Here is a 23,206-nt window from a genome sequence, read left to right as displayed (position 1 = left end):
GTGGCTTTCAACTTATTCACTTTAGCTTGGGTTGATTATACTTGTTCAACTATGTTATTACAACTTGTTCACAAAAATAACGTGACATGATATAAAGATTTTTTGAGTTTGAGGTTTGTAGCATCGGAAAGTGTTATGTTCAAAAGGGTATCCTGTAAAAATACAGGGCTTAGATCATGGTGTTAGCTTATGTGAGGCATAAGGACATAGTCATGGATAACATAAACAATCAAATATTTTGAGTTTCTGAAGGCTTGGAAGCTTACGGAATAATTTTTCAAATGATGATTGGTCTTGGAGGACTGAAGTGAGCATATGATTAATGAGATGTCTGATATAGAAGTGTGAGACCAGTTTGAAAGACTACTGACCAAAAAGTTGGTGGCATAGATGTCTGATGTAGAAGTGTGAGACCAATTTCAACTATATGCTGATGCTTGCATTCGACAGAACCAACTAATTGAGGAGTCTGAGGAGGTATATAACACAAGCTATGAGACAGAATGTGAGGGCTTGATATTCGTCTCCGCCATCAGAGTAAATTGTTATTATGGAAGACTGAAAGAAATTTTTGATTGACTTTCTAAAGTTAGTAAAGATTGTTGAAACTTCATATTTATGATGGAGAGGATATAACCATGTGTAATTAGTGAAACAGTCTACAAAAATGACATAAAATATGAACTTGTCAAAAGAAGGGGTTGGGGCAGGGCCTCAAACATCGGTATAAATAATTTCAAACGGTTTAAAGCAAGATACGAAGGATGTTCCAAAAGGTAGTATATGACTTTTATTGCTATGACAAGCATTATAATGAATTATAATGCTATTGATATTAAAGGTAGTAAGAGAGTAATGAGAAAGTAATCTTTGCTGGATAAAGAACGGGTGGTGACTAAAATGTTGATGCCACACATCAACCGAAGCAGCACCTGAAGAGTGAACAATGGGCTAGGTTATTTGTGAAGCCGACGACCACTCATAAATGTTGTCTTTGTTCTGACCAGCCTTGGACTGAGGATGCCCCCATGCTCAAATCCTTAATAAGAAAAGAGTCAAGAAAGAATTTAATTGAGGTTTTATTTTATTTACGGAATTGAGAAATAAAAATAAGATTTTATTTAATATGAGGTGCACACGAAACATCATCGAGTATAAAAGTTATGGTAAGTGAATTAAATATTGTGGAACCAATATGAGTAATGAGAATTCTTTTACCATCACCGATGATGATATTTTTATTTCCTCCATAATTATTGTGGATAGATAAGTTCTGAAGATCAAATGTGATGTGATGAGAGGCGTTAAAGTCCACAATCCAATTAGATTGGCTAGTAGTCGAATTAGTCATGAGATTCACATGAAGCCATTGGGATTTGGGTCGAGATTGATAAATTTTTACGAAGTATTGACGTACAAGCTCTTTAAATGATAATTAAGGAAATCCTCATATCCACTACTCTAGATGTATACGTTGAGGAATGACATTAACAGCTTTTTATAAAATTTTATAAAGAATCATTCGAATATTTAAATAATAATAATTATCACCAGACAAGGTAGGAGATCATGTATAGATGGATCTTGTCATCTCGTGGCATCAATCAGATAAGTCAATAGTGTTTTTTTTTATGCTAATGGAGTAAAGAAAGAACTGATCATCGTGGTTTTATTTCCGCGTTCGCAGCACCAAAAGAAGAAGACGATGGAGGCTGCCAAATCACGGGAACGAGAAAGTTCTCACTGAATTGTATCTCGGTGGAAATTCTCTTGGAGGTGTTATTTCAGAGGTTCATTTTGAGAATCTTACCAGATTGCAAGTCTTGGACTTGTCTGGCAACCCCATCACCATATCAATCGGGCAGAGTTGGGTCCCTCCTTTCCAACTCAGATTTGTATATTTAACCAAATGTCAGTTGGGACCTCGATTTCCAGAATGGTTGCAATTCCAAACACAGATCGAAGAATTATATTTGGCAGACTGTAAAATTGCAGGGACAATGCCCGCTTGGTTTTGGAATATTTCATCTTCTACCATCACAGATTTATTCCTTTCCAACAACCAAATAGGAGGCAAGCTGCCATCTTCTTTGAACTTCACCAAGTTGGAAACATTATATTTGGATTCCAACAGATTTGAAGGTCCATTGCCAACGATGCTACCATCTACACTTGAGACTCTATTCCTCTCCAATAATTCCTTTACAGAGCAATTGCCGATATGGCCTGATGTTCAATCAGTGGCACTCTCAAATAACATGCTTGATGGTGGCTTATCTTCATCAATCTGCCAATGGACAGGTGGTCTCGAATACCTTGACCTTTCGAACAACAAATTACTTGGTGAGATCCCTTATTGTCTGGGAAAATCATTACAAAATCTTTGGTTCTTAGATTTGAGCAACAACCACTTGTCAAGTGAAATTCCATACACGATCGGGTTTTTAAGTGGGCTTTCACTTTTGCAACTAAAAAATAACAGTTTTTCGGGTGAGGTTCCTTTGTCATTGAAAAATTGTACAAATTTATGGTTTCTTGATCTAACTCAAAATAATCTTGTCGGAAGTATAATGCTATGGATGGGAGAAAATCTACAACAACTGAAAGTACTTCGTCTACGTTCAAATATGTTTTCTGGAGTTATTCCTTGGCAACTTGCTAGATTTGAACAGCTTCAAATAATGGATCTTGCCAATAACAATTTCTTTGGATCAATACCTCACAACTTTGGTAATTTAAGTGCCATGAGATCTACATCACAATATTCTGATTTTTGTTCTGATGAATTAGATGTCTTTACGAAGGGACAAGATCTTCATTATTTACAATGCAACATGCAACTTATGAAAAGTTTGGATCTTTCAAACAATCATCTAATCGGAGAGATACCAAAAGGAGTTGGAGATCTTGCGGGACTCAAGAACTTGAATTTGTCAAGAAATCATTTACAAGGGAAAATCCCTTGGGAGATAGGAGGAATGATATCATTAGAATCCCTTGATCTATCGATAAATGACCTTTCTGGTAACATTCCTGAGAGTTTATCGGCTTTATATTTCTTGAGCTATTTGAATTTATCGTATAATAATCTTTCGGGAATGATACCATCTGGTCATCAACTCCAAACACTCAATGATCCATCCATCTATATGGGCAATGCTGACTTATGTGGACCACCAATTTCCAAAAGTTGTTTTAACAATAAATCAACTCAAAATATTTTGCAAGAGTACAAGAAGGAGAATCCCGAGTGGCTATGGTTCTATATCAGCATGGTACTAGGATATGTGATGGGATTTTGGACCTTTTGTGGTATTCTCTTCCTCAAAGACGCATGGAGGCATGCTTATTTCCATATGATTGATGATATGTATGATTGGTTCTGGGTACAATGGTATTTAATCTTTTGATGATTGTTTAGACTTTAATTCTAAAATTTCTAGTATGGATGATCCAAGACTTTATGGTAGATGGAGAGAAGGTACGTAGTCACTCTACTTTTTATTTATATGGTATTTTAGATTTGTAGATGCTGGCTATGATTAATGAAAAAAGAATTTATGTCGTTGATATAAAAAAAGATGGACTGCTTTATTTATGGTGTTTGAAGACTGGTATTTCTATGTAATGTGGTTACTTATGGTCTTCTTCTATTTGAGGCTTTCATTATAATAACATCATGCAAGAGTTGCTAATAGTTTTAAAGTAGAGAAATATTAGAAAAGGAAGATAGCATACAACCAAGTCTTCCATATGAAGATATAGTTTAAAAATATGTTATATTTATATTGAATTTAAAGGAAAAAAAACATTATATTCGAAATGATAGAGAAGATATTATAATTTGACTAGTGTGTGGATCGGACACGGAGGAAGAAAAGGGAAAAAAAAAAAAAGTGTGAGATTTAATAAGGATGTCGTTTTTATATCAAGAGAATAAGTTTAAAATTTGGAAGATTATATATATATGTATGATTTTGAATTCCTATTCATCTCCTACCAATCATAGAGTAAATAGGACTATAGATTAATTAATCTAAAATCATTGAATATATTGTGATCTTAGAGAAAAAAAATGATGATAAGAAAGAAAATATCATCATTATTTATTGAATCGATTGGTTTATATTATTTGACTAATTTACAAAAAAAGAAGAAGGGTGTTGATGACTATATCAATTATAAGAGTCTACGATTTAGGTAAGTATCCAATGATTTTGTATAACATGTTTTCAAATTTAATAATGTATATTTGTTAATAATGAAGTAATGTGATATGTAAATGTGAAATTGGCTTTGAAAATAAGATTGTCGATATTATATTTATTTAAAATATTTTATTATTATATTTTCGAATGTTTTATTGTTGGATATATTTCAAATGATACATAAGGAATTATGCATTGCAAGGATATGTCAATATGTTATTTTAAATGATGGTTAATTTTTCAATTAGTCGGTTTTAATTTGGATCTTGCCGATTGGGGTTATATATTGCTCATAAGTTGAATATGTTTTTGATATAGGGATAAATGTCTTACCTATACCATGGAGGTTGAATATGTTTTTGATTCGAGATATAATAAGGTTATAGCTTAGTTATTCTTAGTTATACAAAGGGATGATAGCTTAGTTATATTTATCGTGATTCATAATTAGTGAATGATAATCTTTGCATTAAAATGAAATATATCCACTTATGTTTTTGTTATACAAATGTCTTCAAAGATTATGTTATCTTATGTGCTTGTTATGCTAAAAGTGATGATTTGGAAAACATGTTTGCTCTTTATTTAAGAATAAAAGAGGGTTTAACGTTTATGTATAGTTTTCTAAAATACATTTATGCTTAGTTTTGCTAGTATATGAGTTTTGGTGTTTACTAAATTGTGGTTGCTCATATCCTTGTTGTTCAAATTTTTCAGATGCTTGCGAGTAGATTGAATTTGGTTATGCATCGAGACAATAAATTAAATCATTAATGGTTCAAACTCTTGAGACTTGTGATGTAATAATTCATTAGTGGGATGTCTTTGATGAACTTTATTTGTGTTTAAGAGCTTAATATGCTGCTGCTGTTATATGTTGACATTATGGATGTTTCCGTTCTGTATTGTGTAAAGTGCATAGATTTAGATTTAATAGGTCTATGTTATGTAATTGGAGGTGATGGAACTCAAAAAAGGAACCGCTGCATAGCGATACTATGTTATGTAATATGCTGCTGCTGTTATATGTTGGTATTTGTTCATTGTTAGTTTCTCTTCCTTGAATTAGTTGGGATTCAAAATACTTTAGATAATGACATAGCGATACTCATCTTTCTTAATCGTTTTAGAATTATTATCTGATAGTTCAGATTTTTTAATAAACCTGTTATTGATCCAAGTTATCAATCCACTTTATATCAAGTCTTTCTAGTCAAAATAAATATTAAGATACTATATATATATATATATATATATTCTTCACATCTTTTTCTCTCTCTTAAAATATAAAAAAATATATAATATTTATAAAAGAAATAAACCCTTTCAATATGACTCCAATTTAGTGGTAAGAGGATGACATCTCAACCCATCAATATTGCTCCAATTTAGTGGTAAGATTGATCCAAATTATCCATCTACTCTATATCAAATCTTTTCAGTAAAACAAATATTGAAAGACTCTACCAAAAAAATAAAGTCATGTCAAACTCTATTTGACTCCAAACCTCTCTACATTATATCAAAGTCATGAATTAGACATCAAGTAACAACAACTCCTCTCTCTCTCTCTTTCTCTATATATATATATTGGTTGGCAGCAGTGATTCTGGTGAATGGTCAACCAGGTACTTTTGCTTGTCACCATGGATCTCTCTCTGGTGTCTGCGTTCTCATGGTGACTCCATTTGAATTGCAATCTATTGATGATGACCACAGATTTCCAAATATATTTGATTCCTTTATTCTGTGTTCCTTCTCTTTTCTTCGGTTCTTTCTTCTTATACTCAGTCTCCTACGCTGCTGCTCCTCTTTTTGTCTTCTCTCCCAATTTTCTCCTTTTTTTTTTTTCTCTCTCAACAATATATTACTAGATTACATATTATTAATTTAGATTTTGATTGTTCTACATGAAATAATCGTTCATAACCAACCATGATCTTAATCCATATCTACTCTTGATAGAGACGGTATAAAATTACGTTGATGGTGTTGATGGTGTACTTGATAAAACCTTCTAATTCTTAAATTAGTTTAAGAGTGGGAGGATTCGACTAAATGCCAAGTCTATTAGAGAACTAATGATCTAAGAGAATTTTCCTACTGTATGTGTATATAATTAGCTTTTATATATATATAATTATCTTTTTTAGTTCTTCACTTTACGGGGCCGAGATTATTACTGCCGCCCCGTCCGACTCCCTGTCGATATGCCTGGCCAACATTGGTTCGGGAACACCGTTCGTATCTTCGCTGGAGTTGAGGCATATCGACAACCACCTGGCGTACCAGGACGCGAATCAATCCGCTGCACTAGTGTTCCACAGTCGCTACAACTTGGGATCCCTCACCAACTGCACCCTCAGGTAAACGCAGACCTTCCAATCCATGCTTGCTGAAATTTCTTCTCCCATACGGATTGTACAGTGTTCATGCCTCGCATGGAGAAAGGGGATTTCTTGAACCCGAGGGTTTTCTCCTAGCTTTCCTTTATTCATTGCTTAGGGTAGTTCTTTTGAGGCCGAATCACTACTGAAAATTTGGAAAGGGATGGAGCCTTGATCTTCTATAAAGGGAGCAAAGTGTTATAATCTGTTTGTGGTTATCTCAAAAAATTGTAACAAACATAAAGACTCATTTGCACTGTAGAAGTAATTGACTCTGTATACTCTTCGATTACAATTTTGATTAAACTGACTCTCAATTTTAACCACGGATGTCCAGTAAAAGTGTTCATCACTAGAAAAGACTATTAGACTAAATCAAACCCAATTAAGATCCAAGTTTAATTATCTATAGAAGCGAAATTACAATGAACAATACCGTAATTATGATTTTTTAATTTTACAAGTTAGACACGAAGCAAAAGCTAAATGAACTTAGCATAATGTCATAAGTGAGCAGAAATATATCTGACACAAATAAGTGAGCAGAAATATATCTGACACAAATAATCACATATATCTGACACAAATAAGTGAGCAGAAATAGGGGATCACAGGAGATAATTACCACAATTTGGGAGAGGATAGCAAACTCGATGAGGACAATGATTTACATTGTCGTGTGTGGCGAAGGAGGAGTCTTAAGGAATACGACTAGCATAATCTCTCTTTATTATGCCTTTGAAAAGTGGTTGAGTCTATCAAATCATATCTGCATTAATAATACTGATTGGTTAACAAATTTCATGCTGTACAGGTATCCAGACGATAAATATGATAGGACATGGCGTCCTTGCAACGGTTATACTGGTTGTGTAACATGGAATTTTACAAGCAGTTCTTTGGGAATCAAGACCACTCGTGGTGATGCTTATGAGGTCCCAGGCATGGTCATGGGGACTGCAACTGTTGCTGCAGATAATTTTACATTGCATTATTCCTTGGGCTATGGCCTCAATTCGAGTGTTCAAACAACATTCTATATCTATTTGCACTTTGCTGATTTCAACTATTTAAGTGGGAATGGAAGTAGAATTTTTCAGGTGAGAGCAGATGGGGAACCCGATAGTGACAACATCAGTCCTGCATATCTACTGGCAACTCATGTCCATTTCATCCATCGGCTGGCGTACCCAGGTTTAAAAGGTTATTTTAATCTGACAAGGGTGGCCGGTTCCACCCTTCCCCCCATCCTCAATGCTGCTGAGGTTTACATTCCTATTAATCTTTCAGCTGTGGCAACAGATCCAGCCGATGGTATGCTATCCCACCACTACTTTGGACATCCATCGCTCTAGTCCGGCCAATAACTTGTATCATCTGCTTCTTTTTTTTTTTCCCCTCAAGATGAACTGTGTTTTTCTTATTAATTACCTGCACACTTTTGAAGACTAACATGCAATGTGACCATTCATGCTTCCCCCCCCTTTGATCCATTTTCTGAAGGAAAAAAGTGTAGTATGTTATTGGCAGTGCATTATCCATTTCACTGGTGTCTTACCTGAACATATACAATAAGTTGTTTGCTTATTTAGTTGATTGCTGATTTGAAGTTTACATATTATGTTGAAGATGAATACATTGTTTCTTTCCTTTATTTTGTTTTAGCATTGGTAAAATGAAGCAAATTTTCTATCACTTTTGTTAAAATAATCAATCTACAGGAACTTACTTAGGGATCCAATAGGTCAACTTGGAGTGTACAATAATTCCAAAGACTTGATTATTGCAATAAAATGTTTGAGATATTATGCATAATTGTCAGTCCTATGTTCAGAGGATATGCATACTTTTCGGGAAAAAATGTTAATTATTCTTTTTTGAGTCCAAGCACTTGAACCATGCATTATCAGAAATCATAATTTATATTGTTCTGCGCTTTTACTTCTCGTGGTGATTTGGCATGTCTGAAATGATAAACAAAAGTTAGATTGACAACAATATATATGACTGAGATTGACAATATATAAAATGACTGGATTACCGAACAACAAGTGATGTATCTAATGGTTCTGTTGTGCCTGTAAATATCATTTCAAGATAGTTATTCATAAGCTAGGTCAAACACAATTTGGATATTAATATCAATGGTAAGATCATACAACATCATGATTTTCAGTGATCAAAATTCTATCGTTTAAACCAAATCATATAAGGTGTGGCTGTAGGTGTGCTCATGCATGTGAAGCATTTTTCCGGGCAGAGTTGTGTCAAAATGCTTCATGGTGCCCATTTACTATTTTGAAATGAATATTAAAATTTGTTTCAAGGGGGCTACAATAATCATCTATATGGCATGCATCCGATTACATGCCAACCTTGGATTTTTTTCACAATAGATTGAATTCAGTATGGTGGACATTGGCTTAACCTGTAAAATTAACAGCTGATGCTATGATGGGGATAAAGAAATTATATCAGATGAAGATATGGCAGGGTGATCCTTGTGCTCCGCAGCAATTCATTTGGAGTGGAGTAAATTGCACCTACTCAAGCTCTGGTACCCCAAGAGTCACCTCATTGTAAGCTCTAAGCTCCAAGATTTGGTTGTTTTAAAAGACATCAATAAAAAGCACTGATTCTGATGTAATGATTTCTACTTTATTTTCTTTTGCAGAAACCTCTCTTATCATGGGTTGAATGGTGCTGTACCAAATGCTTTGGCTAATCTGAAGGCCCTTAACTATTTGTAAGTTTCTAAATTTATCGTCAGAGGCTGCTGGCTAGCAACATCATGCAGACAACTTGAGAACAATTTGTAGATGTTGCATGAAATTGACTTGTTACCCTTTTTTACCTGTGTATTTTATTCATTTCTAATCTCCTTTTTCTAACTCCATAAACAAAAGGCTTTTGTTTTTTCATGTTAGTTGCCAAAATTAGGAATGCAGATGGACCAGTTTACAACCCAAAGCATTAGCTTGGGGTTTTCTTTAACCACATCCTATAACATCCAAACTGAACTAATATGGCTTTACTCATGCAATCTGGTTTCCAAGGACCAAAGTTATAGAGATCAACATGTAGCTACTTTTTTTTTTAATGAAATTTCTTATGAAAACATATCAATAACTAATGTAATCCATGTATTTTGTCTCAGTGACTTGTCAAACAATGATTTAATGGGCCCAATACCGCCCTCTTTAGAAGAATTGACATCACTCAATGTGCTGTAAGAACAGATTTTTCTCTCTTACACAATTCACCTGGTGCATGCGTTTTCAACATCGAAAACTTCAATTTTGTCATGCGCATGCTTCAGGACTTCTCTCTCCACATATTATATGCTAATGGTAGAGCAATATCAAACTTTTTGCAGAATTTTGTCAAATAACCGACTCAATGGGCCTATTCCAGCTTCTTTGTGTGATGGACAATCAAAAGGATTGCTTGAGTTGAGGTTTGTGCTGTAGTCTAACATCCCAAATCTTCCCACAATTCCTTCTACCTAATACTAATGTCTTATGAACTTTATGTTCTGCAAAGAGTGGACAACAATCCCGATATATGTCTCTGTCATAGTACATGTCAAATTGGCAGCGAAGGAAGGAAGCTTGCTACAGTCACCATTGTGCTGATCTCTGTCGTCCCAGCGCTGATTATACTGCTGCTCCTATCATTGCTTTTATTCTTCTTGAGGAGAAGAAAATCTACAACAAAATTATGTAAGTGGTTTTAAGCAAGTAATAGCTTATAAACATACAATTATGTTGTATTATGTCCTCTTTTTCAACGAAAGGCAATGTTAGATGTGAGATAGAACTCTTACCTGTATAATATCAGGACATGTCTTCTCTGATATCAGAGAGAAAAATAACTTCTTTTATTGCTGAAAAGATTTTTTTTTCTCTTTTATCTACGGTAACAAAAGTGAGACTCGTAAAGCAAGGATTTCTTGCTTGGTTACTGTATCTGCCTTAGATGTTAGCATCCAAACAACATCTTTATCTAAATATTTTTATGGTTTAGTTGGAGCGAACAGCTAAAACAGATGTAAGCTTATGGTTGATACCACACACTACTTCAAGGGAAGTTTCTATTCCATAAGACCATTCATTATGATGAACCTTCCCAACTCTGATTTGGGGTGTAATTATGCTGATCTTTTTCAATTCTAGTCTTGTCTAAATTCTGCCTGAGATTAAAATTTTGATAAAGCTAAGTTCTTTATCAAATAGATCAAGATTAAATGAGTCAATTTTTAAGCCATGTGTAATACAAACTTATAAACAACTAGTGGGTTGATAAATAATAATTTATTATCTACCATTCTACCAAAGCTTGACAAACCTTGTATATAAGTGTGATTGCCTAAAATTAAGTCAGTTAATTTTTGGCTAACTTTTTCACCTTTGTATTTGTCAAGTGTGTTTTAGGTTCATCAATGTTCTTTACGCTCATTATTATAGTCTGTTTTAGAATTATCTACACAACTTTTCTAAATTAATTACATGATCCTGGACATATTTAACATACAGACAATGGAAAGTGATCATTGGTAGGTATATGAGTTATTATGAATCATAGCTCATGAAATTTCTCTCTGGAGGTTAGAAGTGACTTGCGGATGCATGTTTTGGAATTCTGTACTAGAAACTTCACCTTCATTACAATGAGAAGCATTGTTAACAGCACTCTTTTTGTTTCTTTTAATGAAATAATAGCACCGCCAATTCAAGACTCGCTTGCTATACCCGAAACCCATAGATTTACATATGATGAATTGAAGGCCATCACCAACAATTTTGATCTTGCACTTGGAAAGGGGGGGTTTGGGAATGTTTACCATGGTCGATTGCATGATGGCACTGAAGCTGCAGTAAAACTTTTGCACTCACATCGGATGGTCAAAGGGACATCATCTGAGGAGTCCATGTCTGCAAATTCTGGCTCCAGATCACATGGGCTGAAAGAGTTTCAAGCCGAGGTATGCAATCTATATGAATGCATTTTGGTGGACTAGCATTTTAATGAACAAATAGGTTATGGATGAAATTTAAGTATATATCTTCCTCTTTGGGTTGCAGGCTGTTCTCTTATCGAGGGTCCATCACAGGAACTTAGTGTCTTTGATCGGGTACTGTAGAGACAGCAATCAACTTGGACTTGTTTATGAATATGCTGCTCGTGGAAGTCTTAGAGATCATCTTTCAGGTAAAAAAGATGTTGAATAGTATTCTATGATCTGAGCTACTGCATGCTTGGAGAAGATTGAATCCAGTTTTAAGTTGCTTTACCCGAAAATGTTGTATCTTTGGACAGTATATTTCTCATTCTCTACCTAGAATTTCTCTCTCTTTCCTTTGTCATACATTATCATTGGATTGAATTAATGCAATTGATAAGATATTATCATGTTAGTTTTTTTTTTTTACTTATAGCAAAAACAGTACCCTGATCATTATTTGTCAAGATTCTGGAGCTTAGTGTAACTGACTTATCCGATACAATTTTTTATTTTTTATAAACATTTTAGATTCTTAACTGCACCTTTTTTTTCTATAGATAAAATGTTCTTGACTGTATCCGAGATATATTCAGAATCTTTAGTGCATTGTCAGCTTCATCTTGTCCTCACAGAACTGTGCAACATAATATTCTTGAGTTAATTTTATGTTATACTGAACTTATGGAGTTAATTTTACAGATAAAAATAGTCAAACATTGAGTTGGAGAGAACGAATTCGGATAGCAGTGGAAGCCGCACAAGGTGATCTTACAATTGGTATCGCTTTTTATATATCTTTTCAATTTCTCACTTTCTGTTCCACTGAACAATTTCTGAACAGGTCTGGAGTATCTACACAAGGGATGTGTGCCACCTATAATCCATAGAGATGTGAAGACTAACAATATCCTCTTAACACATGACTTTGAGGCAAAGGTAGCAGATTTTGGGCTGTCAAAAGTCTTTCCTGACCGATGCCCAGACTCACGTATCTACTGATGTTGTGGCTGGCACTCCAGGATACATAGATCCCGAGTATGTTTTCTACTTCACAGAAGTTTGCCAGATAATATTTGCAGTGTGAATTGCTCAGGATTTCCTTGATTGCCCCTCTACTGACAAGTCGGTTTAATTTGTTTTATAGAGAACTTAAGAATTACTTTGGCAACTAAATGAAAAAGAGAATGATGGAGAATCACAATGAGAAGAAACACAAATAAATGTTCTTTTTCCAAATGTGATGCAGATTTCTTTCTTAGCTAACTTTCCAAGAGGAGAATCACGAACAATTGTTGCACCTTTCTGGGATGGTTATTTTTGCCCCTTTTACATCTACAAAATAGGAATAATGTTAAATTAATGTATGAGCGAAGTCAAAACAATATTCAATCTTCTTAGTTTTCTTCTCCAAAAGTATCATAGTGGTTACCAAGTACTACATTGATGCATTTCTTTTTTCAAGTACTTTGCTTCACTTAGTCCGATGGATACGATCTATTAGGATCGAATCGACACTAAAAGAAGGCTGAATTTGTGCTTTTGAAAAAACGATGTCGATTTTAAAAAAAAGTGATAATCAATTAAAACAGAAAACAATAGTAATGAAGAGCACAAAGAAAGTGCACACCAATTTTATAGTAGTTTGGTCATTGTGATCTACATCTACTTTTGATTCCTCCTCCGTGGCCATTGGCTTCCACTATTTATCTTCTTTCAACGGATGAAGACCAACTATCCTCTTACAACTCTTTTCTCATTTTTATAGGTTTACGAGATAATCTTTATAATTCTTTTACCCTTCTCTCAAATTGAATTTAAAACATAAAGCTAGAGAAAGGGAACTCTTAAAGAATTATAACAGCATTTTTACACAATTTTGTTCTCAGTTTTTGTATTAATTGAGCAGGAATGAGTGAGATATTTATAGGCTTCAAATGGATTCAAATTTGAAGTAAAAAATAATCTCATCCCAAGTTTTCAGGGTACTGGCAGTACAACCGCCAATACTATCTGACACTAGGTGGTACCACCGTCCAGTCTAGCGATACTACCACCTGACATCCTGAGAGATTGGATCTTGGAGACTGAGCCTCTGGTGGTTCCACTGCCTAGTCTAACAATATCATTGCCTGACCCAACTTTTGGGTCATTGAATGAGCCTCCGAATGAGCCCAACTTAGTCCTAGATCAGGTTCAATGGGCCCTTAATTAAGTTGGTATAGTTTCACTACAAACCAACTTAATTATACCATAAACTACTTCAATCAAGATATAATTAATTACAAAGCATGAATCTGGCATGTCATTGGTTTATCTAGCGTTTCGTCTGACCCTTCGCCGCATCGTCCTCTCGTTCAACGTATTACCCAATTAACATATTGACCTCCACAACATATATTGATTTTTGTAAGCTTCATACTTCTTCTAGTGTAATATTACCAATTCACCTTATCGAAAACCTGTTAAGCAAATAAATTGCACAAGCAATAGCATCTCCCCAAAATTCTTTAGGAATTCTTCTTTTCTTCAATATGCATCGGACTATATTATGTATAGCCTTATTTTTTCTTTCTAAGATACCATTTTGTTGAAGCATGCATGATATGGTGAATTGATGTAAAATTCTATTATTTCTATAAAAACTTTTAAATTTCTTTAATATTCGTCATCCTTATTTATTTTTAAACATTTAATGTTACAACCACTTTGACTTTCAACCAAATTCTTAAATTCTTTGAATTTGCTTAAAAAAAATTTTCCACATGTAAACCTAAGTTTTGCCACTATTATCATCAGTAAAAGTAAAAAAAATACATACTTCCTATAAGTGATACTATATTGATAGAGCCACAAAGTGCACTAGATCAAGTCGATGTCATGCTCTTTGTATTCTTCTTAATTTGAAAGTATTTCTTTCTTGCTTGTCGATGACATATACTTCATATAACTTTGATGGGCTATCAATTTCATGATATTATTGTCACCATATTGTACTTGAAGTTTCAAAGTCTCAAATTTAAGTAAGTATATCTAAGATACCATAATGTAGAAATGGTTTCAATATCAGTTTTAAAATCATTTGACCAATCAAATATGCATAAATGTAAAGGAAACATTTTGTTCTTCATCATTTTCACATGTGAGTAGTTGCCCAAAGCTCATAATATTATTTTTTATATTAGGAACATAATAAACATTTGAAACATGTATTTTTTTATCATTATTAAATCTAAAAAAAATTTTACCTTTGTCTCTTACTAGTCTTTGAGATAAGTCACCAAATGTAATGTTCTTGGAATTACTTGTATCCATTTCTGAAATAGTCCTTTGATATCACACAAGTGATTTGAAGCTCCTATATCTAGATACTAGGTAACCTAAACTGTTCTTCCTTCAAATTATTACAAGTTATTAACAAAACTTGATTTTGGTTCTTTTCTTTCTCAACAAAACTTAATACTATGTCATAGATTAATCTTTCTTCAAATTATTATTATAAGTCATTAGGAGTATGTCCATACCTTTTGTAAACATAGCATTGAATTTCAGACCTTTTAGAATTTTTACTACCTCCACGACCTCGGCCACATCCTCAACCATAACCTTAGCCTTTTTGGCTAAAATTTTTTCTATCACCTTCATTGTTTTGAGATTTTTAATTGGTCTGATTTCTGTAACTTCTTCCTCTTTATCCTCAACCATAACCTTTTTCTCTTTGAGATTTTAATTTACATTTATTTTCGAGAGTAAACATTTATAGTGTTTACTATATATATTTTTCTTCTCCTCTTTTTGTAAGTCTTTGTTTATAAACTTGAAGAAAACCTATTAGTTGTTCTAAAGATATTTGTTCTAAGTCTTTAAACTCTTTAATCACTATAAAAATAAAATCAAACTTTGGATATAGAGATTTTAGTACTTTTTTTCTATTACTCTTTCATCACTTATTTGTTCACCATTTTGTCTCATTTAATAAACAATAGAAATGACTTTTGAGAAGTAATTAGAAATAGATTCAGAAATATCTTATTGTAATTTTGCAAAATCAACTAGTAAAACTTAGACGAAGCTATTTTACTTGATCCACACCACCAAATACTTTTGAAGTATTTACTAGAGTGATGACTTCAAACATTATATCACCAGGCCATTAGAAGATTGTGAACAAAGTCATTTTCTCTTTTCTTCTATTTTTTGAGTTATTTTCTTATTTCTATATTGATTGCTCATTCTATTTAACTTGATTCAACAAATTCATATTCTACAAACTCTCATACATCTTGAGAGTCTAGAAGAACATTCATTTAGATTTACCATATTGATAAAACGAAGAGTGAAATGATAGAAACAAGGAAAACACATCTCAATTAGTATTATATGGTGCCTATTTATATATGATGAATGAGAGGATTTCCTCAATGGAGCAGCGAGATTTCCTCGTGCAGTTGAGAAAATCACATCTGCTATGCAGTTGAGAAAATCTCTTTGTTATCACATGTCATAATTTTTTTTTGTTAATCAAAAGATTTAGAGTTGAGTGATGCTTGAAGAAGAGGTCATAACTTAACCTAAGCTCTAATATCAAATGTTGAACTTGATAGTAAAAAGAGATATGACTATCACACAATGGAAGAGTAAGATGATGGCTATCACACAATCGAAAAGTAGGACAAGGCAAAATACTCTATCTTTCACTCAAAACTCATCACAATTTTAAAACTTTATGTTTCATGACCCAAGGTTTATATAGTCCCATAGATACATTATATTAATTATATTTAAAATAAATCATTCTTTTCTAAAAACCTCTAACCAATAGTTTTTGATTTGTTTTTAGATATTTAATTTATTTTTTCTCTTGATACAAATTGAATTTCTTTATGATAAGTTAATAAGTTTAATTCCAAAACCTCCCTCTCCATGTTAAAAACCCCCACTTGCAATCAGAAGAACAGGAAGAAGGTGGAGGTGTATGGCCGGTCAAATCACAAAGCCAACATTCATGGTTTATAAAGCAGCAACTGATGAGGAAAGGGATGCACGCAAAATTCTCCGATTCCATGGACTACTTTTGATCTCCACTTCTGCACGAAGAAGACTTGACCTGTCAGCCCAATAGACGACGGAATCAACTCCAATAAATGCCAACTTCTTCCACACAGCATGCAAGTCATCTTCTTCATTTCACCAGTAGACATGGAAGACTTGTAAAGTTCTCGAGTCTTGCCCACTCACCTAAGTGGATGGTTACCCGATCGAGTTGAGTAGCTATCCCAATTAACTTTCTTCGGTATATCTTTCCGTATGAAGCACGCTCGTCCATGATGTTATTTGACGTCTTTCCTAGACAAAAAAGTTATACCAAGAGGATGCTTCTAAAAAACAGTACTCTTTTAGCATCTAGAAAACATATTACGCTGCAGATGAGGCACTTTCTGTCCTAAAATTGTCATTAAGACAATTCAAGCTTCAACCAACGCATGCAAGTTTTGTTAAGATTGTACACTAAATTATGCTTGATGTGCTGCTTAAGATTTGAGAGAGCCAATATTCACTTGAAAGAAGAGAAGAAGAGAAAATGATAGATGTTGATCGCAAGTCAAATTGTAGTTTGTTTGGCGCATCCTTATGTTCATAAAATTTAATTTTTCTATTTAGAACTCTAATCTAAATTCTAATTTACCGCAAGTCAAAGTCTTCTTGGCCAGCGACATGTAGAAAAAGAATCCATGGAATGCAGCTTAGGGATGTGAGGCTTCTCACCACTCATCTTATCTGCATCAATCAAGTCACCGCTCGTCTGTCAAACAGTGCTTATCCCACCGATTGAGACCGATGCTATCAGTTTCCAAAATGCCGTATTAATCATGGTGGCTTTCATTTTACCCCTACGATGATGGAACAAAAACTTGGCCCTCACTCTTACGTCACATGATGTTATGTTGAAAGTGACGATAGAGAAAAATAAGGAAGCGAGTTCAAAATTCAAAATTATGTATTTAATATAAAAACTTTAATCTATTTTAATTCATCTCTCATCTCAAATTTTATACCTAAAGTATTACTTTACATGAGCTCTTATTTTATAAAGGGTAAACTTAAGGTTTCAATTTTAATTATATCTTGGATAGAATTCATAAATCAAAATTCTATCTAACCATAAAGTTTAATTTATTATTCCAACCACACATAGCAAGCAAGCTGAGTGAGCTATGCCCAATTTATATATCATGGATAATGGGTACCACACATAGCATGCACCTCCACCTTCATCCTGTTCTTCTGACTGTGGCGGCTTGGAGTAGGTAGTTAGGTAAGGGAGGGAGATCAAACTGCGCGCCATGGGTTTCCCTTTACGCTTCTTATCATCATTTTCGTTGTGCCTCTTGGCCCTCCTCCTCCACCGGGCCACGGTGACAAGTGGGTGTTTCAGCATGGAGAGGGAGGCACTGTTGGACTTCAAAGCCGGCATCCACGACACCCATAACCGGCTATCTTCTTGGACGGGCCACCACTGTTGCACATGGAAGGGAGTGACCTGTGACACCACCACTGGCCACGTCGTCATGCTCGACCTCCGGAATACGTTTGATCGGGCATTACGCGGTGAGAGGATGATGAACTCGTCATTGCTTGCTTTATCTCATCTGAAGCACTTGGATCTTAGCTTCAATAATTTCAGCGGGATCCGCATACCGGAATTCATGGGAGGAATACCTGGGAGGAATACCTGCTCGGCTGGGGAACCTTTCGAGCCTCTACGTTCTTGATCTAAGCGATGCTTTAGATTTTACATCCCATGTTGACAACCTCGACTGGCTCTCCCATCTCAGGTCCTTGAAGTACCTGAACTTGAGCGGGTTAAACCTAACTGATGTCCCGGATTGGTTCTCATCGGTGAACATGCTGCCATCCCTCCAAGTGTCAAGTATGTCTTCCGTTGGTCTCAAGACCATCCCGGCTTCTGTTGTGCACGTCAACTTCACCTCCTCTCTTACTGTGCTTGATCTCTCCTATAATAATTTCAACTCCACCTTACCCAAATGGTTGTGGAATATTACTAGTCTTACCCATCTTGATCTCTATAATTCTGGATTCCATGGCGTTATTCCTGATGCAATTGGAGACTTGGGCTCTCTTACTGTTCTTAATCTAGGAGTCAATCAACTCGAAGGGAAGTTAAGCGGTTGGCTGGAGCAAATGACGAATCTCATCATTTTGAATCTCGGATTTAATTTATTCAACGGTTCCATCCCTTCTTCCGTTGGTAAGTTGTCTAATCTCACTGAATTGAATCTCGGTGAAAATTCTTTTGGAGGTGTTATTTCACAAGTTCATTTTGAGAATCTTACGAGATTGCGAGGGTTGGACTTGTATGGCAACTCCATCACCATATCAATTGGCCAGAGTTGGATCCCCCCTTTCCAACTCAGATTAGTAGGTTTAACCAATTGTCAGTTGGGACCTCAATTTCCAGAATGGTTACAGTTTCAAACACAGATAGAAGAATTATTTTTGAAAGACTGTAAAATTGCAGGGACAATGCCTGCTTGGTTTTGGAATATTTCATCTTCTACCATTATAGATTTAGACCTTTCCAACAATCAAATAGGAGGGAAGCTGCCGTCTTCTTTAAAGTTCACCAAGTTGAAAAGATTATATTTGGATTCCAACAGATTTGAAGGCTCGTTACCAACGATGCTACCGTCCACACTGGATATTCTATCTTTCTCCAATAACTCCTTTACAGGGCAATTGCCGATATGGCCCTATGTTCAATCAGTGGCACTCTCAGATAACATGCTTGATGGTGGCTTATCTTCGTCAATCTGCCAATGGACATATCTTAAATTCCTTGACCTTTCGAACAATAAATTATTTGGTGAGATACCTTATTGTCTGGGAAAATCATTACAAAATCTTCAGTTCTTAGATTTGAGCAACAACCACTTGTCGAGTGAAATTCCATACACGATCGGGTTTTTAAGTGGGCTTTCACTTTTGCAACTGAAAAATAACAGTTTTTCGGGTGAGGTTCCTTTGTCATTGAAAAATTGTACAAATTTATGGTGTCTTGATCTGACTCAGAATAATCTTGTCGGAAGCATAACGCTATGGATGGGAGAAAATCTACAACAACTGGTAGTGCTTCGTTTACGTTCAAATATGTTTTCAGGAGTTATTCCTTGGCAACTTGCTCGATTTGAACGGCTTCAAATATTGGATCTTGCGAATAACAACTTCTCTGGTTCAATACCTCACAACATTGGTAATTTAAATATTATGAGATCAACATCACAACATTATGAATTTTGTTCTAATGAATTAGATATCTTTACGAAGGGACAAGATCTTCATTATTTAAAATGCAGCATGCAACTTATGAAAAGTTTGGATCTTTCAAATAATAGTCTAATCGGAGAGATCCCGAAAGGAATTGGAGACCTTGCAAGACTCAAGAACTTAAATTTGTCAAGAAATTATTTACAAGGAAAAATCCCTTGGGAGATAGGAGGAATGAAATCATTAGAATCCCTTGATCTATCGATAAATGATCTTTATGGTAGTATTCCTGAGAGCTTATCGGCTTTATATTTCTTGAGCTATTTGAATTTGTCATATAATAATCTTTCGGGAATGATACCATCTGGTCGTCAACTTCAAACACTCAATGATCCATCCATTTACATGGGTAATGCCGACTTATGTGGACCACCCACTTCCAAAAGTTGTTTTGATAATAAAACAACTCAAATTGATATACAAGAGCACGAGAAGGAGATTTCCGATTGGCTATGGTTCTATATTAGCATGGTACTAGGATTTGTGATGGGATTTTGGATATTTTGTGGTATTCTCTTCCTCAAAGACGCATGGAGGCATGCTTATTTCCATTTCATTGATGATGTGTATGATTGGGTTTGGGTGCAATGGAAATTAATTCTTCCACGATTGTTGAGACGTTAATCCTAAAATTTCTAGCGTGGATGATCCTAGGCTTTCCGGTAGATGAGGAGAAGGTATGTCATCACTCTACTTTTTATTTATATGATATTTTGGATTCCTAGATGTTGGTTGTGATCGATGAAAAAAGAATTTGTATTGTTGATCTAAGAAAGGATGGGCTGCTATATTTATGGAGTTTGAGATCAATTTCTATGTAATGTGGTTGTTTACAGTCTTCTTCTTCTATTTGATGTTTGCATAATTATAACATCGTGCAAGAACAGATTTTTCTCTCTTACACAATTCACCTGGTGCATGCGTTTTCAATATCGAAAACTTCAACTTTGTCGTGCGCATGCTTCAGGACTTTTCTCCACATATTATATGCTAATGGATGAGCAATATCAAACTTTTTGCAGAATTTTGTCAAAAAACCGACTCAATGGGCCTATTCCAGCTTCTTTGTGTGATGGACAATCAAAAGGATTGCTTGAGTTGAGGTTTGTGCTGTAGTCTAACATCCCAAATCTTCCCACAATTCCTTCTACCTAATACTAATATCTTATGAACTTTATGTTCTGCAAAGAGTGGACAACAATCCGGATATATGTCTCTGTCATAGTACATGTCAAATTGGCAGCGAAGGAAGGAAGCTTGCTACAGTCACCATTGTGCTGATCTCTGTCGTCCCAGTGCTGATTATACTGCTGCTCCTATCATTGCTTTTATTCTTCTTGAGGAGAAGAAAATATACAACAAAATTATGTAAGTGGTTTTAAAAAAGTAACAGCTTATAAACATACAATTTTGTTCTATAATGTCCTTTTCTTCTTCAGCAAAAAGGCAATGTTAGAAGTGAGATAGAACTCTTCTTACCTGTATAAATAATATCAGGACATGTCTTCTCTGATATCAGAGAGAAAAATAACTTCTTTTATTGCTGAAAAGATTTTTTTTTCTCTTTTATCTACGGTAACAAAAGTGAGACTCGTAAAGCAAGGATTTCTTGCTTGGTTACTGTATCTGCCATAGATGTTAGCATCCAAACAAAATCTTTATCTAAATATTTTTATGGTTTAGTTGGAGCGAACAGCTAAAACAGATGTGAGCTTACGGTTGATACCACACACTACTTCAAGGGAAGTTTCTATTCCATAAGACCATTCATTATGATGAACATTCCCAACTCTGATTTGGGGTGTAATTATGCTGATCTTTTTCAATTCTAGTCTTGTCTAAATTCTGCCTGAGATTAAAATTTTGATAAAGCTAAGTTCTTTATCAAATAGATCAAGATTAAATGAGTCAATTTTTAAGCCATGTGTAATACAAACTTATAAACAACTAGTGGGTTGATAAATAATAATTTATTATCTATCATTCTACCAAAGCTTGACAAACCTTGCATATAAGTGTGATTGCCTAAAATTAAGTCAGTTAATTTTTAGCTAACTTTTTCACATTTGTATTTGTAAAGTGTGTTTTAGGTTCATCAATGTTCTTTACGCTCATTATTATAGAGTCTGTTTTAGAATTATCTACACAACTTTTCTAAATTAATTACATGATCCTGGACATATTTAACATACAGACAATGGAAAGTGATCATCGGTAGGTATATGAGTTATTATGAATCATAGCTCATGAAATTTCTCTCTGGAGGTTACAAGTGACTTGCGGATGCATGTTTTGGAATTCTGTACTAGCAACTTCACCTTCATTACAATGAGAAGCAGTGTTAACAGCACTCTTTTTTGTTTCTTTTAATGAAATAATAGCACCGCCAATTCAAGACGCTCTTGCTATACCCGAAACCCATAGATTTACATATGATGAATCGAAGGCCATCACCAACAATTTTGATCTTGTACTTGGAAAGGGGGGGTTTGGGAATGTTTACTTACCATGGTCGATTGCATGATGGCACTGAAGCTGCAGTAAAACTTTTGCACTCACATCGGATGGTCAAAGGGACATCATCTGAGGAGTTTCAAGCCGAGGTATGCAATCTATATGAATGCATTTTGGTGGACTAGCATTTTAATGAACAAATAGGTTATGGATGAAATTAAGTATATATCTTCCTCTTTGGGTTGCAGGCTCTTCTCTTATCGAGGGTCCATCACAGGAACTTAGTGTCTTTGATCGGGTACTGTAGAGACAGCAATCAACTTGGACTTGTTTATGAATATGCTGCTCGTGGAAGTCTTAGAGATCATCTTTCAGGTAAAAAAGATGTTGAATAGTATTCTATGATCTGAGCTACTGCATTCTTGGAGAAGATTGTATTCTTGGAGAAGATTGTTTATGAAGTTGCTTTACCCAAAAATGTTGTATCTTTCGACAGCATGTTTCTCATTCTATACTAGAATTTCTCTCTTGATTTATCATACATTATCATTGGATTGAATTAATGCAATTGATAAGATATTATCATGTTAGTTTTTTTTTTTACTTCTAGCAAAAACAATACCCTGATCATTATTTGTCAAGATTCTGGAGCTTAGTGTAACTGACTTATCAAGTACAATTTTTCATTTTTTATAAACATTTTAGATTCTTAACTGCACCTTTTTTTTCTATAGATAAAATGTACTTTACTGTATCTGAGACATTCAGAATCTTTATTGCATTGTCAAATTCATTCGGTCCTTACATAA

The 23,206-nt window shown here is 34.6% G+C and overlaps 4 protein-coding genes across 4 annotated transcripts; all 4 read left to right on the top strand.

Annotated features, from left to right (window-relative positions):
* The first annotated feature begins 1,887 nt into the window (after positions 1 to 1,887).
* On the top strand, positions 1,888 to 3,457 carry LOC135670996 (receptor-like protein EIX2). Its single transcript, XM_065178817.1, has one exon. It carries the CDS (start codon positions 2,001 to 2,003, stop codon positions 3,408 to 3,410), a length of 1,410 nt encoding a protein of 469 aa, XP_065034889.1. The 5' UTR covers positions 1,888 to 2,000; the 3' UTR covers positions 3,411 to 3,457.
* A 2,375-nt stretch (positions 3,458 to 5,832) lies between these two features.
* LOC135670967 (probable LRR receptor-like serine/threonine-protein kinase At1g05700) lies at positions 5,833 to 9,345 on the top strand. The gene is made up of 4 exons (XM_065178772.1): positions 5,833 to 6,574; positions 7,410 to 7,909; positions 9,039 to 9,174; positions 9,270 to 9,345. Exons 2-4 carry the CDS (start codon positions 7,540 to 7,542, stop codon positions 9,343 to 9,345), a joined length of 582 nt encoding a protein of 193 aa, XP_065034844.1. The 5' UTR covers positions 5,833 to 6,574; positions 7,410 to 7,539.
* On the top strand, positions 9,286 to 12,897 carry LOC135671082 (probable LRR receptor-like serine/threonine-protein kinase At4g29180). The gene is made up of 5 exons (XM_065178997.1): positions 9,286 to 10,317; positions 11,317 to 11,579; positions 11,680 to 11,806; positions 12,300 to 12,362; positions 12,442 to 12,897. Exons 1-5 carry the CDS (start codon positions 10,110 to 10,112, stop codon positions 12,597 to 12,599), a joined length of 819 nt encoding a protein of 272 aa, XP_065035069.1. The 5' UTR covers positions 9,286 to 10,109; the 3' UTR covers positions 12,600 to 12,897.
* Positions 12,898 to 17,882: 4,985 nt separating this feature from the next.
* LOC135671080 (receptor-like protein EIX2) lies at positions 17,883 to 22,987 on the top strand. The gene is made up of 5 exons (XM_065178993.1): positions 17,883 to 18,206; positions 18,283 to 20,620; positions 20,966 to 21,311; positions 22,325 to 22,546; positions 22,646 to 22,987. The coding sequence occupies exons 1-2, from the start codon at positions 17,942 to 17,944 to the stop codon at positions 20,565 to 20,567; spliced, it is 2,550 nt and encodes an 849-aa protein (XP_065035065.1). The 5' UTR covers positions 17,883 to 17,941; the 3' UTR covers positions 20,568 to 20,620; positions 20,966 to 21,311; positions 22,325 to 22,546; positions 22,646 to 22,987.
* The last annotated feature ends 219 nt before the right edge of the window (positions 22,988 to 23,206 follow it).

Source organism: Musa acuminata, unplaced genomic scaffold (assembly GCF_036884655.1).
Source record: "Musa acuminata AAA Group cultivar baxijiao unplaced genomic scaffold, Cavendish_Baxijiao_AAA HiC_scaffold_1137, whole genome shotgun sequence".
NCBI lineage: Eukaryota > Viridiplantae > Streptophyta > Magnoliopsida > Zingiberales > Musaceae > Musa > Musa acuminata.
This window is presented reverse-complemented; position numbering and strand designations above follow the sequence as displayed.

What these genes read in the sequence shown, in the direction of transcription:
- LOC135670996 (XM_065178817.1), top strand. Translation starts at nt 2,001, where the DNA reads ATGCCCGCTTGGTTTTGGAATATTTCATCTTCTACCATCACAGATTTA.
- LOC135670967 (XM_065178772.1), top strand. Translation starts at nt 7,540, where the DNA reads ATGGTCATGGGGACTGCAACTGTTGCTGCAGATAATTTTACATTGCAT. An exon ending in GGCAACAGATCCAGCCGATG is followed by an intron (nt 7,910 to 9,038) that starts GTATGCTATCCC and finishes TAAAATTAACAG; the next exon opens with CTGATGCTATGATGGGGATA. An exon ending in ACCCCAAGAGTCACCTCATT is followed by an intron (nt 9,175 to 9,269) that starts GTAAGCTCTAAG and finishes TTTCTTTTGCAG; the next exon opens with AAACCTCTCTTATCATGGGT.
- LOC135671082 (XM_065178997.1), top strand. Translation starts at nt 10,110, where the DNA reads ATGTCTTATGAACTTTATGTTCTGCAAAGAGTGGACAACAATCCCGAT. An exon ending in AAAATCTACAACAAAATTAT is followed by an intron (nt 10,318 to 11,316) that starts GTAAGTGGTTTT and finishes ATGAAATAATAG; the next exon opens with CACCGCCAATTCAAGACTCG. An exon ending in AGCAGTGGAAGCCGCACAAG is followed by an intron (nt 12,363 to 12,441) that starts GTGATCTTACAA and finishes ATTTCTGAACAG; the next exon opens with GTCTGGAGTATCTACACAAG.
- LOC135671080 (XM_065178993.1), top strand. Translation starts at nt 17,942, where the DNA reads ATGGGTTTCCCTTTACGCTTCTTATCATCATTTTCGTTGTGCCTCTTG. An exon ending in GTTTGATCGGGCATTACGCG is followed by an intron (nt 18,207 to 18,282) that starts GTGAGAGGATGA and finishes CAATAATTTCAG; the next exon opens with CGGGATCCGCATACCGGAAT.